The sequence below is a fragment of the Lissotriton helveticus genome, chromosome 9 (genome assembly GCF_964261635.1).
Source record: "Lissotriton helveticus chromosome 9, aLisHel1.1, whole genome shotgun sequence".
Taxonomy (NCBI): Eukaryota; Metazoa; Chordata; class Amphibia; order Caudata; family Salamandridae; genus Lissotriton; species Lissotriton helveticus.
In genome coordinates, this window is record NC_136070.1 from 31,690,732 (window position 1) to 31,707,412 (window position 16,681).

The 16,681-nt window shown below is 45.1% G+C and overlaps 1 protein-coding gene across 1 annotated transcript in view; it reads right to left on the reverse strand.

Moving 5' to 3' along the window:
• Nucleotides 1-16,681, reverse strand: part of SCFD1 (sec1 family domain containing 1) — a 459,613-nt gene that overhangs the window by 384,645 nt on the left and 58,287 nt on the right. The window contains exons 4-6 of the mRNA XM_078659415.1: nucleotides 15,791-15,881; nucleotides 7,526-7,648; nucleotides 7,102-7,189 (exon numbers count right to left, since the gene is read on the reverse strand). Coding sequence (XP_078515541.1) covers nucleotides 7,102-7,189; nucleotides 7,526-7,648; nucleotides 15,791-15,881 — 302 coding nt within the window. The remainder of the gene's footprint in view (nucleotides 1-7,101; nucleotides 7,190-7,525; nucleotides 7,649-15,790; nucleotides 15,882-16,681) is intronic.

Consider the following 16,681-nt stretch of genomic DNA (forward strand, 5'->3'; position numbering starts at 1 on the left):
GGTGTGTATGAGAGTGAAAGTAATTGTGGGTTGTTCCAAGTAACTGGATGCATATACCCAGAGTAAATATGTGGTATATGAAAGAAATGAATTGGGTCAATATATGGTTGCTGGGGGTACCTTTTCTTTTAAATATTTACTGTGATCATAGCCCCTATTCTTGAGCTGGATCAAACCCCATACTGTAATTATAAATAAGCTGCTCCTGCCTTCAGAGATAGCAACGGAATAGAGAAAAATTGCACCGAGGGTACTTTCAGATCTTGCCTGGCAGAGACATCTCAAACGAAAACAGCAGAGGGTGCACTCAAAGTTGTTCTAGGGGAGTCAGAGTTTTCAGTGATAGAAGGGCTACCACTCTAGTTACCCTTTGGCGAGCCCCCCAACTGGGTACCACATTCTGGAGACACGTGCATGAGCAGAAGCCCATTTTAAAACAGGGGACTGGTGGTTGTGGGTGTGGGGGTGTGTGTCTCGAGACGGATATATTAATCCTGCTTTTTATAGATATAACAAGTAAGAGATGATATTCTGAACAAAGATTTTAAGGGGGTCTATGTGGTTACCAATGCAGTAGTAGCCGTGTACCAGGCATTATTGGTGGGTTTGCACACCTTACACAGGATATACATACACTTTCATAAGTCTGAGGTATCCAAGCTTTAAGTCCTCATGAGCCAAATTGCCAGGTTCAGTTTCCTGAGGCCTTTGGTGACCTTGCTGCTGAGTGAGAAGGTCCTCCCTCAAGGGCAGCTTCTTATGCAAATGTGATGACATTTCCACAAGCATTGAATTTCCACCTTGCGGTACTTTGCAATACATGAAGCCTTCATCCACAAAAACCTCATCAACATCCCCACAGTAAGGGTATCACTGTCCAGAAAAGTGGCAGCAGCTTTTGGAATGCCATCACCCTCTGCTGATTAAGATAAGCTTTCTCCGTGATATCAACATAAATCCCACTTCAGCGCAGATTCGCTGCCACCACAGCGAATGGCAGTACTTTGAATTAGTAGTGTTGTCCACTTACCACAAAGGGCAGGTGCCTGTGGTGGGAGATAAGTATGGGAATGTGGCGGCAGGTGTCCTTGAGGTCAACGGCCGCCAAGACATCACCTGTCCAGAGCAACAGGATGACGTCCTGCAGGGTGGTGCTTTGGAACTGCTCAAAAAGGATGTACTGATTCGAAGAGTTGAGGTCCAGGACTGGCCTTAACGTCAAGTCCTTTAAAGGGATTAAAAACTACAGGGAGTAAATTACTTAGCTACACTGGTGTGGTGGCACTAGCTTGATCCATTGCAATGAATGGTTTCATCCATTATTTTCTTTGGCATGGTATCGACTTTGTACCCAACAAGCACCCGCTATTGAAGGGCACATTCAACAGATACTGATGGACTTCTGGCCAGAAACCAGAAATCAGCCAAACATCATGCCTTCGGAGAACACTGGTATTGATTTCTCACATTACAGCGTACCCAGCATCTAATGCAAATATGGTGTTGGCAATTATCTTGCCTTCAGTCACTAGCTCCTGGCCCTTTTTACATGAGCTTCAGGAACATACGTGATCAACCCCTCCATTTCCTTCAAGTGGCGGCAGCGGTCATAGCAGGAGTGCATACTGACAGAATTTGCAAATCTCCCCTGTGTGCTAGCCCCCACTGCCACTAGCTGCAACTACCTTTGCACTTTCCTTCTCTGGGAAGCGCCGCCGTCGCCTACGCTGAGGCCGGGATCCCGATATAACTTGGGTAATTTGGAAATAGCTTTTACTTTTTCAAGGGGTAGTGTAGGAATCCTAGGGATAGGGGATACTGATGGTTTGCTGGTGGCCCTTCCCTTGACCCACTTTTCAATAGGAGGAGTGGAGGTCTCACAAGAGAGTTCTTCCTCAAAACTTAAGACTTAGAGATCTGGAAGGTGTCTGCTCCAGTAAAAGGGGCCTGGATAGCCTATTGGATCTTGGGCACTGAATTCGTCTTCATGGCTCCAACTCCGAGGATTCATCATCAGGATTCAAGCAAGCCGGGCCGAAGACGGCTGTAATGCCAGAAACCGGTCCCCGGAAGCTTGTTTCCTTTCCAGTAAAGAATTGGCTTGGTAGTTTGGTCTGCCCTGTTCCCATGATGCACTGGGCCAGGGTCAGACTAATTTGCATGTAGCCAGGTTCTGAACTGGGATGGTGCAGTGAGCTAAAAAACGGTGATGGATCAAGCCCTGATCTTTTGACTGGGTAGGAGTGTTCTGCTTAATTCAGATACTCTGTCCATCACCACCCCCCTTTATGAATCGTTTTGGCCACCACAAGCGTGGAAGGGTATGCTCAGATGTGAGTCCCTTGCTCACTGCACCCTCAGGATTCAAGCAAGCCGGGCCGAAGACAGCTGTAATGCCAGAAACCGGTCCCCGGAAGCTTGTTTCCTTTCCAGTAAAGAATTGGCTTGGTAGTTTGGTCTGCCCTGTTCCCATGATGCACTGGGCCAGGGACAGACTAATTTGCATGTAGCCAGGTTCTGAACTGGGATGGTGCAGTGAGCTAAAAAACGGTGATGGATCAAGCCCTGATCTTTTGACTGGGTAGGAGTGTTCTGCTTAATTCAGATACTCTGTCCATCACCACCCCCCTTTATGAATCGTTTTGGCCACCACAAGCGTGGAAGGGTATGCTCAGATGTGAGTCCCTTGCTCACTGCACCATCAGGATTCAAGCAAGCCGGGCCGAAGACGGCTGTAATGCCAGAAACCGGTCCCCGGAAGCTTGTTTCCTTTCCAGTAAAGAATTGGCTTGGTAGTTTGGTCTGCCCTGTTCCCATGATGCACTGGGCCAGGGACATACTAATTTGCATGTAGCCAGGTTCTGAACTGGGATGGTGCAGTGAGCTAAAAAACGGTGATGGATCAAGCCCTGATCTTTTGACTGGGTAGGAGTGTTCTGCTTAATTCAGATACTCTGTCCATCACCACCCCCCTTTATGAATCGTTTTGGCCACCACAAGCGTGGAAGGGTATGCTCAGATGTGAGTCCCTTGCTCACTGCACCATCAGGATTCAAGCAAGCCGGGCCGAAGACGGCTGTAATGCCAGAAACCGGTCCCCGGAAGCTTGTTTCCTATCCAGTAAAGAATTGGCTTGGTAGTTTGGTCTGCCCTGTTCCCATGATGCACTGGGCCAGGGACAGACTAATTTGCATGTAGCCAGGTTCTGAACTGGGATGGTGCAGTGAGCTAAAAAACGGTGATGGATCAAGCCCTGATCTTTTGACTGGGTAGGAGTGTTCTGCTTAATTCAGATACTCTGTCCATCACCACCCCCCTTTATGAATCATTTTGGCCACCACAAGCGTGGAAGGGTATGCTCAGATGTGAGTCCCTTGCTCACTGCACCATCAGGATTCAAGCAAGCCGGGCCAAAGACGGCTGTAATGCCAGAAACCGGTCCCCGGAAGCTTGTTTCCTTTCCAGTAAAGAATTGGCTTGGTAGTTTGGTCTGCCCTGTTCCCATGATGCACTGGGCCAGGGACAGACTAATTTGCATGTAGCCAGGTTCTGAACTGGGATGGTGCAGTGAGCTAAAAAAACGGTGATGGATCAAGCCCTGATCTTTTGACTGGGTAGGAGTGTTCTGCTTAATTCAGATACTCTGTCCATCACCACCCCCCTTTATGAATCGTTTTGGCCACCACAAGCGTGGAAGGGTATGCTCAGATGTGAGTCCCTTGCTCACTGCACCATCAGGATTCAAGCAAGCCGGGCCGAAGACGGCTGTAATGCCAGAAACCGGTCCCCGGAAGCTTGTTTCCTTTCCAGTAAAGAATTGGCTTGGTAGTTTGGTCTGCCCTGTTCCCATGATGCACTGGGCCAGGGACAGACTAATTTGCATGTAGCCAGGTTCTGAACTGGGATGGTGCAGTGAGCTAAAAAACGGTGATGGATCAAGCCCTGATCTTTTGACTGGGTAGGAGTGTTCTGCTTAATTCAGATACTCTGTCCATCACCACCCCCCTTTATGAACCAACTCCGAGGATAGCACCTCCGGACTTTCCTTGCACTGGTAGAAGGCTCAATGCATCCCTCGGCTCCGAAGATATACTCCTGGCTGATAATGCCCAGGGATTCTGGGGACTTCTGGCGCTGCATCTTATGGTATGCCCAGCGCTGAGCTTTTCACAATCAAAGAGCGCTTTTGCACTGAATGGCCTTGCAAGAGGCCTCATTGTGCTTGTGGCACAAGCATAGATTACAGACCCTGTGCTGGTTGGCGGAATTTACTATTATAACTGGGACAGAACTGGAAGGAAGTCCACTCCATAACAAACCCATCCACCCATCCCCCATCCCCACCCCCCCTAGTTCCCGTCGCAGTCAGTCAAACTGTTCCTGGCTTCGGTGCACTAAGAGAGGCCAGTTCCAAGAACTGAGCTCTCAGTGGCTGTCACCAAAGCTGGTCACTACTGTGTTCTCGTCCTGCGCTTGAAGTCACAAAGCCTGGCGCCAAAGGTGAATTATGCTGTGTGTGCTCTCTAGAACAGACACGCTGCCAATTCCTGCCAGCATAGACCTTTGCCCAAAGACCAATAAGCCGACATTAAATGCTGTGCACCTATGACTAATGAAATCAACTAGACAAGAACTCCTGTAGAGGCCTCTCCTAGTGCAGGACAGAGTGACCACAACTGCATCAGTACCTGTGGGACCCATACACATGGCAGATACCTAACTCGTGGTACTGCTGTGGTAGTGCACTCCATGGGTTTGTAGAGTAGCACCACCCTCTCCTAAGCTTTCCTGAAGCAGCACATCTGCTCCAGCGTGACATGTACGAATGAAAAGTCTGTGGAGGGGGGGAGCCTCCGGCAGTGATAGGGTGCATTTCAAGAAAGAGGTGATATCACGCCGTACAGACACACGCTGACAATGTATTACTAATAATAAAATGGAGGATTTTCAGCCTTTCATTCATCAAGACTTTCCCTCAATAGTTGGGAGGAGTGTATTTGGAGGGAAAGAGTCTCCTTGTCATATCTTAAAAGAAAAGTAACTTTCTCACCCAGGTGCTTCTCAGTTCTGAATTCCTCCTATTACCAACCCTGGCTCAGCTACAGGTAAAGGCTGCAGTTACTAGCTGCTGTTACTAGTTGCTGCTCAAATTCAGAGACAAAAAGTGGCTGCGGACCATGGGCTAAATGCGGAGCACAGAAGGTGGGACTCGTGTGCATGTGGGAAGCATGTCATTGAGGTCATTTTGTGTTTATTAAAAATATATTTGTGCACAAACTGCTTGAGGAGAATCAGCAGATCTCCAAAGATATGTGAAAGCGGTCAGAGGTTCTCGATAGCGCAAGATCCTGGTCTATGAACACTGCACACATGGCCCTCGAGGCAGACTGAGTGACGCACATATTTTGATCACAAACAAATATAAATAATCCATTCCATTCTGGGCTTCTTCATGGCTTCCACCCATGAGCGTACGCCTGATTAGGATCCAGCAGGTGACATCGATCTGGACACAAAAGAAAAAGGCTCATGAAAATGTTTGCTCTTCAGCAGCAGCCTTGATATGTGTGTACCACCTCCCCCACTCCAGCTGGAGATTGGAAACCACAAATCTTTCAGATGAATGGTAGAAGGTGATTTACTGTTGACCAATGCTATTTCTGAGCACAATTCATTTTCAGCCTGAGTTTCAAAGACTCAGTTCAATGTTAGTTTACTACTGAGTCAGATTGTGCCTTACAGCCCAGCTGGAACTGATCAACGCTTCCCATCTCCATACCAGGATGTCACTATCCCAGGTGGTCAGCACCATCTCTCCACCAGAGCCATGTTTTCTAGTGAGGGGCCTTTGCTGCTCTGATGAAAAAGATCCATTAGCCAGTTGTCCCCAACTGGCCAACCTCATGGCCACAAGTCCCTCAAGCAAAGTCTGTGCTCCCGTAAAGTTGCAGGTTTCTAGTAAAAGGCCTGAAGCACTCCTGGGGTAGTGGTGCTTGGGAGACTATGCCACCCAAGGCATGCTTTCTTTGCCCCGCTTGCTGAGTTTTTTGCGGTAGCTGGATACTGCTAGAGCACTGGTGACCACAGGTTGGCAGGTGGAAACTCCCTGCGTTTACCCTCCCTCTGCTAAAGCACCCTTTCAGCCACTGCCAAATCACTTGCCACTAAAGGTCCACTGCCTGCTGCTGCAGGTAATACCTTCAGACTAGTCTCATGCAAGAGGGGTACCTTTACAGCTCAGCCTTCTCCCACATGTGCTCGTGGCCTATTCTCGCCTTCCCAGGGTACCCATCAGTATTGGCACCTTTACACCTTTACAGCTCAGCCTTCGACCACACGGGCTCCTGGTCCATGCTCTCCTTCCCGGGGTACCCATCAGTATTGGCACCTTTACAGCTCAGCCTTCGACCACACAGGCTCCTGGTCCATGCTCTCCTTCCCGGGGTACCCATCAGGATTGGCACCTTTACACCTCAGCCTTCCCCCACATGGGCTCCTGGTCTATGCTCGCCTTCCCGGGGTACCCATCAGTATTGGCACCTTTACACCTCAGCCTTCCCCCACATGGGCTTGTGTTCTATGCTCTCCTTCCCGGGGTACCCATCAGTATTGGCACCTTTACACCTCAGCCTTCGACCACACAAGCTCGCGGTCTATGCTCGCCTTCCCGGGGTACCCATCAGTTTTGACACCTTTACACCTCAGCCTCCCCCACATGGGCTCCTGGTCTATGCTCTCCTTTCCAGGGGTACCCATCAGTATTGGCACCTTTACACCTCAGCCTTCCCCCACACAGGCTCCTGGTCTATGCTCGCTTTCCCAGGGGTACCCATCAGTTTTGGCACCTTTACACCTCAGCCTTCGACCACACTGGCTCATTGCCCAAGCTCGCCTTCCTGGTGCGCGGTCTGTAGTGAGAAGTGTCCATGTTTGTCAGTGGAATAACAATAGCATTCTCCAGAGCTGGGTTTCTCAAGAGGACTGTCAGGTTGGGAATTCAACCCAGCAAGAATACTTTGTGTACTCTTACGACAGATGAAATCAGGAGGGTGTTGGGGGGTCACAGCCAGATCAGATCTCACACAGCTGCAGTGGACTCACCTCGGTACGAGACAAGCTCTTTGTTTTGGTTGCACAGCACAAACATGTCATCTTCTAGCGTGATGAAATTGAGATATTGGTCAAACACCTACAAAAGAAAAGACACAAAGGGTTAATGGTACTCAAATGTAATTCTTGGACATATTCTGTTATTCCCTCTCTGTAGAGCATCACACCGTTTTGGTGGAACGGAGGGCAGGTACGTGGGAAGGGGATGGTGTGTGTCTGTATGTGGGCATGTAAGGGAGAGTGCGGCGAGCTGCAAGGCAGAACTGAACTCCTCCTGTAGACTTGTGCAAGGAAAAGCAGGAGTGGCTGCAGGTTAAGACTGATTCTACCTGTTCCTGTCCCTCAGCGGTGGTCAGTCACCACCAGATCTTGCTGGAATCAGTCTCCACGTTCAGAACCTCCACAAACAACTTACCTTGGCCACTTGCGTGACTGCACTGGCGGCCAGGGCGGCGCTCGCAATGTCTTCTAATTTACTCCTTGAGATGGCAGATATAAAATTTAAATAATAGGCTTCATACAGCTGGTTCCGCAAGTCCTGTAGGGGCAAAAAGGAATAGTCATCTAAGTTAGAGTGATGCTGCAGCCAATAGGAAGAAGATGGAGAAAGCTGTGCAAATAAACCCCCTAGGCAGTGCTCCCAATATCCCAAAGGCAGGGTCCCCCGCTCCTCACCCATCTAATAAGACAAGGGACTCCCAGGATCCCTCACCAGGCTTCAGCGCACAGTACTCCTACAGTCCAGAGATAGGGGACACCCTCTGTCCCCGATCTTACAGAAGAACCATGCCAACATCTCAGGAGAGCCCATACCCACCAATCCCGTAGTATACACTGCCTTCAGGATACGTGATGGCACTTCTGCCCACTCACCCTGCAGGACATGCGTATAAGTCCCCCTCCACCCACTGATTCAACAGCACATACTACCTCCTATGTGTCCAAAGGTGGGAGTCCCCTCTCAGTCCAATGATTTACAGCACAGAATGCCTGCAGCATGTCCTAGGCTATGACATCAAACCCAAACTACGCAGTAATGTCTCTTGATAAGACTGTTTTACTCTCTTCCTAGTGACACTCTCATGCAGCAGTCTGGCTAGAAGGCCTTCAGAAACTGAACAAAACACCCTGGATGAAAGCTCCAGAGTTGGACCCCATGCTCCAAAAGATGCTACACCAGTGATGTATAGAACTGTAACTTGGCAAGCTTTTTTCTGCTGGCTAGCATTTCCCACTGCATACCAATATTCCCTTTGTTCTACATTCCAGCATTCCTAAGGCCTCTGCCCCTTAAGACTGCTCGCGGTCTTTGCTCTGTATTGTGACATCCCTCTAGACCTGCGTCCAGCATTCCTCCACACCTCTGCCCCTTAAGACTGATCTGGGTCTTTCCTCTGTATCGTGACATTCCTCTGGACCTCTATTCTACATTCCAGCATTCTTCAGGCCCCTGTCCCTTAAGACTGCTCTCGGTCTTTGCCCTGTATCTTAACATTGCTCTGGACCTCTGTTCTACATTTCAACATTCCTAAGGCCTGCGCCCCTTCAGACTGCTCTGGGTCTTTGCTCTGTATCGTGACATTCATCTGGACTTCTGTTCTACATTCCAGCATTCCACTGCGTCTTCCTCAACACCTTCACTTCCTCTGGGCCTCTGCTCTGTACCATATTATGCTTGATCTCTACTCCTTAGCATTGGTCTGGGTATCTCTTCTTCACCATAACATTCCTCAGGGCCTCTGCTCTTCAATGTATCTTTTCCTAGCCCTGCATCCTAACATTACTATCTTTCTTCACTGAGCACAACATTGCTCGAGTTCTCTGTTCTCGACCCCAATACACATCCGGCTTTCTGTCTTGTACCACAACATTCCATGCCTCTATGCTCTCAATCCCAACATTTATCAGGCTTTCTAAATCACACCACGACATCTCCTGGCTTGCAGCTACACACCACAACATTCCTCTGGCTTTCAGACCTGCAGTACAAAAAAATCCTTTGGCTCTCTGCCCTGCACCATAACATTTGTCTGATTCCCCATCTACATCACAACATCCAACATACTTCCTGGTTCTGTACCACAACATTCCTCGGTACTTCTTGTTGAGCACAGACAATTCATCTAACACTTTACACATCCTCACACGAGGAAAACCCATCAGAGATGAGAGCCCTCTGCGAAAGTGGATACAGGCCAAAGGGGGGGTTAAAAATATGGCACTGCGTTTGTCAGGGTCCAGCCCCATTGAGGGGGAAGAAAATCTGAAAGCTACCCATAAGCCAGCTGACTGTAATGCTCCGTCCCTCACTTTGTCAGTAGCCCCTCTGAGATAACGTCTACGACAGCGACTACATTTAAACCTGAATTTGATAATACTATAACCACGCCTGCAGGAACAGTAGATGTAACTGAATGCTTGGAAACTTGCTCACCGGACTTGCAGATATCTCTAACCCAGGCAGTAGAGGACACGGCTAGTACATCATACACAATGCCTTTAGATATGTTTGAGTCCTCATCACTTTCTATCATTTTGAAAACTCTAACAGAACATCAGCAAGAAGCACAACAGCATTTTCTCCAATTAAGGGAGGACAATAATAAAATGCAGAATTGTTTACTGGAGGTGACTAGCAAGCTCGGTGGTGTCACAAAAGAAATCGAAGAGCTTCGACAGAGGGTGGTTGGCGTTGAAGAACTAACAGTTCGCATGGAGGCATCAGCCCACCAGCACGACGCAGAGATCAAGGCCCTCCAAAACAAATTGGAAGACATGGAAAATCGGCAAAGGAGGAATAACCTTAGACTCTTTGGAGTTCCAGAAGGTTCGGAGGGGTCGGACCCTCGTGTGTATGTGGTCAAACTATTCCAAAGGGCCATTCCAGACTTGGCCGACTGGGATTGGGACTCGCAACTTCAGAGAGTGCATAGACTGCCAATAATTAATAGAAACAAAGAGAGTACATTTCCCCGCCCCTTACTGATATATTTTGGCAACTTCCTACTTAGGCAGGCAGTGTCTATTAAAGCAAGAATTAATTCTCCTGTTACAACTGAAAATATAACATTCTTTGTTAGATCTGACCTAAGTAAGGCTACCATGGATAAGCGATGGAAGTTGCGCCAACTAATTGATCCTTTTAAATCGGCAGGAGGGTAGGTATATCTTCAGGAACCAGCACGCCTAAAAGTAACTAAAGCAGGGCGTACTTACTTTCTTACGGATTTCAAAGAAGCTGAGTTATTACTCTCTAAATTCTGTTAAAATGTAGATCTATCACTTTAAGCTATGGGTTGTTTTTTTTTTTTCCTGGGGGGGAGAAAGGATAAAAATCTGCTTATTATGTCCCTTGGGACCTCACCCACTGGGGAGAAAAAGTTACTTGTAATGGTCTATTGCTACTTTTGTTTTTGAGTGTTTTTTCTTTTAAGGAGCAGAATAAAAAGCTATTGGCTGATTGCTGAGGGCTGATGGAAGTGCACACAGAAATCTTAAATAGAAAACCTTGTTTTTCTTTTTTCTGCTTCCTTATTTAGGTATTCTTACTCGCTATCTGCAGTGATATGAGTGTTATAAGGGGAGACGGGAGACTCTGAGGTCACCGCTCTGCTAGGCTGCCCAACAGCGGCAGCAGGAGATAGAGGGGGGCTTTCCCTGTAGTTACGAATGGGGGCGGAAAGGGAGGGGAGGATGGTAGAGGTAGGGTCAGGGAGGAGGATAAAAATGTTGAAAATGACAACACAAGCACAAGTGATATTAAAGATGAAAATAAGGGAGCCTTCACATATATGCTTAATGAGGAAAATAACAATACATTCAAATTTATGATATGTATCAAATTAGTTGTTTAGCCAGGAATGTTGCAGGCCTTAATAGTAAAAGTAAGAGGCAACTAGTATATGAGGAACTGAGAATGTACAATCCTCATCAGGTGCTCTTAACGGAGACTCATATTTGCTACAAGGATAGGAAACTGTTAGACCAATTGGGTTATGAGGTAATGACTTGTACAACACTAAGCGCTTCCATTAGAGGAGTGGCTATTTTAAAGAAAAGGCAACTAAGAGCAGAAGTAATTAAAACGGGCCTCTGATAAGGGGGGAGGTGGGCAATAGCAAAAATTAATATGGAAAATTGTAAATATGTTTTTGTGCTCTATATGGACCCAATATTGATGATCCATATATGTTTGACTGGTTAAATATTGAATTATTAGATTAGGAAGGGGAATTGATACTTATGGGTGATTTCAACTGTGTAAGGAGTTATGAGCAAGATACTACGAGGCAGAGAGCTTTTAGAACGAATGCGCAAGACACAAGCCGCTATATTAGAACTTTCCCGCTTGCATAATATTAAAGATGTTTGGCGGAATTTATATCCCAACTTAGGGGGGTTTACTTATTATTCGGCATCCCACAAAATGTGTTCACGAATTGACATGGCATGGGCCACTGATAAAATCTTAGAATCATGCACTATGGAGATTTGTCCGAGAGTCACATCGGATCACAACCCTATCCTTCTCCGGTTTAATAATATTTTAAGTACAAAGGAACCCAGGCTTTTCTCATTCCCAAGATACTTATTAGTGGATCTAATATTTATTTCTCAACTTAAAGAACATATTAAAGAATTCTTAGAAATTAACACCAATTCTGCCTCACTTATATATGTTTGGGATGCCTTTAAGGCTAGTATAAGAAGATTTGCCAAGCAGTTTATATTTAGACAAAATGCAGAACGAAGAAATGAGATCTTGGCTATGACATCTAATATTTTGGCATTTGAAAAGCATTTGGCGAAAACTCTTCAATATGGAGTACAAAGTTCGGAAAATGTCGCTCAACTAGAACTTAAACTAGTAAGTCTGCGGTCCCTGATTAAAAAATCCTTTAGAGATAGAAGCAGTATTAAATTACATAAATATAAACTGTCACAATACGAAAGCGCAGATAGAATAGGGAAAATGTGTGCGTATAAAGTTGCCGATGATAGAGCAAATACGTTAATCAAATCCATTAAGGGACCTAATGATATTATATGTAATCAGCCAGTGCAAATATTGGAGCAATTTGTCACATACTATAGCAAATTGTATACTCCTGAAAATTGCCCAACTGAAGATAGCATACAAACTTACATCTGTAAGAACTTGGCCATTGATAGGGATATAGAATCGGATGGTATGGAACAACTGAAGGAAAAGATAACACTCACAGAGCTTAGACTTGCTATTGCTTCTCTTCCCTCAGGTAAAGCAGCAGGGGAGGATGTGCTTCCAATAGAAGTGTATAACATTTGTATGGATGAATTACTTCCTCTTCTATGTTTGGTTATGAATCAGATTAGTAAAACTGGGACGGCTCCTAACTCATGGAAGACCGCTAAGATTATGTTTTTCTTAAAAAAGAATAAACCAGCAATGGAATGTGAGTCTTACAGACCGATTTTATTGATTAATGCAGATGCAAAGGCATTTGCTAAAGTACTTGCTATGCGTCTTGCCCCACTCATGCCAAAATTTGTTAATTTACAACAGCATGGCTTTGTGGTAGGTAGGGACACAACTGCACACGTAAACATGGCGATAACAGCATTTGATGTAGCATCAACTAATCCCACTCCACTCGGAATGGTCTTATTAGACGCTGAAAAAGATTTGACTGAGTGGGGTGGGATTATCTCTGGGCGGTCATGACAGAATTTGGCTTCAAGGGTCACTTTATGAGTAAGGAACAGGCTCTATATGATCACCCTGAGGCAAAAATTAGCTATGCCGGCATGCTGTCTTCCAATTTTTCAATTTTAAGAGGTACCCGCCAAGGGTGTCCCCTATCACCGCTATTATTTGCTCTTTCAATGGAGCCATTCATAAATGCTCTTCAGTCTCAACCTCGTATTAATCCTTATACATTTGGTACAAACACCCTAAAAATCACAGCATATGCTGATGATTAGCGGTGTACACAACGGATGTGGTAGAAGCTATATCGGGAATTACGGAGGAAGCAAATAATTTCGGAGCCATCTCTGGTTATAAATTAAACCTAAATAAAATGCAGGTTATATTGAATTACAAGCCACTGATGTGTGTTTCTGGTATTTGTCAAGCTGCCACCTACCTAGGAGTGAAAATCTCATCTAAAAAAGGAGACATAAATGCGCTTATCTATGATTTCTTACTGAAAGAAGTGTCAGCCCTTCTAAAAAAATGGCACAAGATCCCTTTGAATTTGGTAGGGCGGATTAATCTCATTAAAATGAAGATTTTACCAAAATGTCTTTATTTATTTAGATCAATTCCTTTATGTGTAAGCAATTTATTTTTCAAAAAATTAGATGGGATCTTTAGTAGTTTTATTTGGGGGTATAAAAAAGCTCGAAGATCACTTTCTTTCTTGAAACTCCTGCCTAATAAAGGGGGGCTTAATTTTCCAGACTTCAGATTATATTTTTTTGCTACTTTTTTGGGTCGTCTCCGTAGTCTTTTTAACTCTAAAAATCAATTTTCTTTCCATCAATTTATGCTGGGTAGGGACTCTAATCGATTTTTGGCAAGAGCAAATGATCCGAATTATTTTAAAAGAGTTAGGTTTAAGACTGCCAGGGCGGCAGTGTGCATATGGAATCGAATTCTGACTATTGGTAGGACTTCCTTTTTTCATTCCAAGTTGTCGCTGTGGGGTAATCCGGGATTACCTGGAATCTTTAGTGACAAAGCAGGATGTTTATGGGCAAAATATGATACAAATACGCTAGGGGATTTGTATGGTACGGCGGGCCTTCTAGAGTTTGAGACACTTAAACTTCTTTATAACTTGCCAGAACAAATGCGGTTTAAGTATATACAAATAAGAGATTTTTTGATACGGAAAATTAACCTGAGAGAAGTATCTGACTCAGATATATGGACTTGTCTATATATGGAAAAGACTAAATCTCTGATTAGCATAGGCTATAAGTGTCTTAGTCAATATAAAGTTGATGACTGCCCTAAACTTGCTGTGAAATGGTTAACAAGACTGGGGGGTAAATATAACCGCACATAATATTTCTACTACATTCAGCAATATTAACAAATTGGTACAATCCTCTAGCTTAAGGCTTCAGCTATATAAAACAGTATGTCACTTATATTATACCCCGCAACGAATTTCAAAATGGTCTCGAAATAATATATCAAGTGATCGTACTACGTGCCCTAAATGTGGTCTGGTGGCAGCAGACCTTGAACACATGCTATACTCATGCCCAGTACTATCTGAGTTCTGGATTGGAATAGAGAATATTCTAAATAAGAAACAAGTGATCTCTACTTCAATATCAGTAACAATGGTACTATTGGGCAAGCAATCATCTATTGGAATATACAGAGATCATTTAATTATCTTGGTCTCATGCAAGATTGGTTATAGCTAGAGCATAGATATCCTCAAAGTCACCACATATAATGGAATGGTGGTCACTTGTAAACGAAATATATGATATGGAGTCCTCTCTAGCCAGAATAAAAGGTGCCCGATCAATGAGGAAACTTGATCAAATTTGGGGAACCTTCTTTTCAAACTAAAATCAAACCCAGCATTAATTTCTTTCTATTCCATTGCTTATTGAATGCTGAGCTATCAAGATATCTATGGCCAAAAAAATACATTTTGGTACATTGTTGTATTATTTTGTACTGTGTCTATATGTCTATTTTTAATGTAGTTTGTAATTAAATTTAACGATATGTTAGGGGAAAAAAACAGGAAAAAAAACACTTTACACATCCTTGTTCCATAGTGAGTTAACGTTGAGGTCACTAGATCATTCCAAGCTCTTCTGCCTGTGTAATGGCCTGCAGTACCCTCTCTCCCAGCTTTGCTGGAGAGTTCTGTCCAAAGATCTTCTCTAACAGGTGCCTGCACTAGTCTGAAATGCCATTCCACGGGCTCACAAGTAGAATGTTCTTAAATCTGCTATGACTGCTCATCAGTGTGCAATTGGGTAAAGTACACGTGTGAACTGTCCTTCAGTCCTCACCCTTCCTATCCAATGACCTGCATGCAAACATAACCTGACAAGCATGAACAATGGACACCAAAATGCTGCTGGGTCTTTCTAGGCCTGATGAAGGAGGATCCCTCTTTGTTGTTCGAAGGTGAGGAAAACAAATACCTGGAGCGGAATGTCTCAGAGTTACGGGGACAAGGAAGCATCACCGCAGAGTAGCTGGCGTGATACAGCCCTTACAGATCTGATTACTGCTCATGGCTGCGATGTGAGAAGGGACTGTCTTCAGCGGCTCCCACATAGAATGGGACCATTGTGAACCAGTCGGAGGGAGCAGAACACTGCAGCACTGTCTTACAGCCCAACTGCAGCCAACGCCCAGCAGCAGTCTGGAAACAAAGCTGTAGTTGTTCTTTGGACAGGACTTTCAACAGAGTCCCACGGGAGCGGATCCTGTGCACGTAGAGAACTGGCACCCAAGGAATTGTGGAGACTTTGGTTAGATCTACATGTAAGAGGCATTGCCCTAACCCAGTAAGGTTTCAAGGGGCTTCAACTGTTGCAATGTCCCAGTTGGTTTTTCACCATTTTGTTCCAGTCCCTCAGAAAATACATTTTTCATTAATAACGTCTGTTACCGGAGGCACGCCAGCAATTTCAAAGTTGTAAAACTTCTTACTTGGCATATCCGGTCAATGTTTTCCTCTGTCGGCATCACAAAGTACACTGCGGGAACATCAGTGATCGCGTCTCGATCGGAATGTAAAAGCCTTGGGAGAGAACATAAAAACAGACATAGTAAGGTATGATCCTAGCGTATACATATAACCTCCACAGGCCTCCAGTGGCATTGAACAGCAGCTCTAGCAGATGTATCTGAGCACTTCTACTGCACTATCTGACAGTGGCATTATTACCTATACACGAGGAGCACTTGGGGGTTTAAGCACAAGGATTCCTTTGAGGCTGAGCTAGACTGCCTTCTTCCACTTGCCCAGTTTGAGGGCAGCCCAGCGAATAATACTAGCTTCAGGTAACACAGCTATGAAAAGTGCACAAGGACTTCTGGTGAGCTGCTAGATCTGCTACCTTGCGCCACTTGCAGGACTTTGTGGTGTTCTTGCAACTTTGACACAAGACTTTCCCCAAAAGCAGCCTCTTCACTCTTCCTGGCTCCCTGAGTCTTGGAACTGCAGTCTACGTAAGAGAGCTTAGTAGGCTTTTAGGAGAGATCTTGGACACAGCCCTGACATTCAAAGCAGAGGCTAACGCAGTTTTGTCTCCAGGTTGTTATATTCTTAAGGGAGAATGACATCATTTATCTCTGAGTCTTATAAGCTTAAGTGTGAATCAGACCCTATTGGCAACAAGAACAGATGCCTGGGGTATCTTTTAAAAACTAGACAATGTACTCCACTGAGGCACAGAAAAACTAAATCAATGAACGTTGATTATAGGTAGGGTTGGGGCGGGTAAAGTCAAACATTTAATTTAACAATTTAGTTTGAATACTTTTCGGTGCTTTATGATCATGATACTTTTGTAGGTTTTAAACTAGGTGAAATGCTAC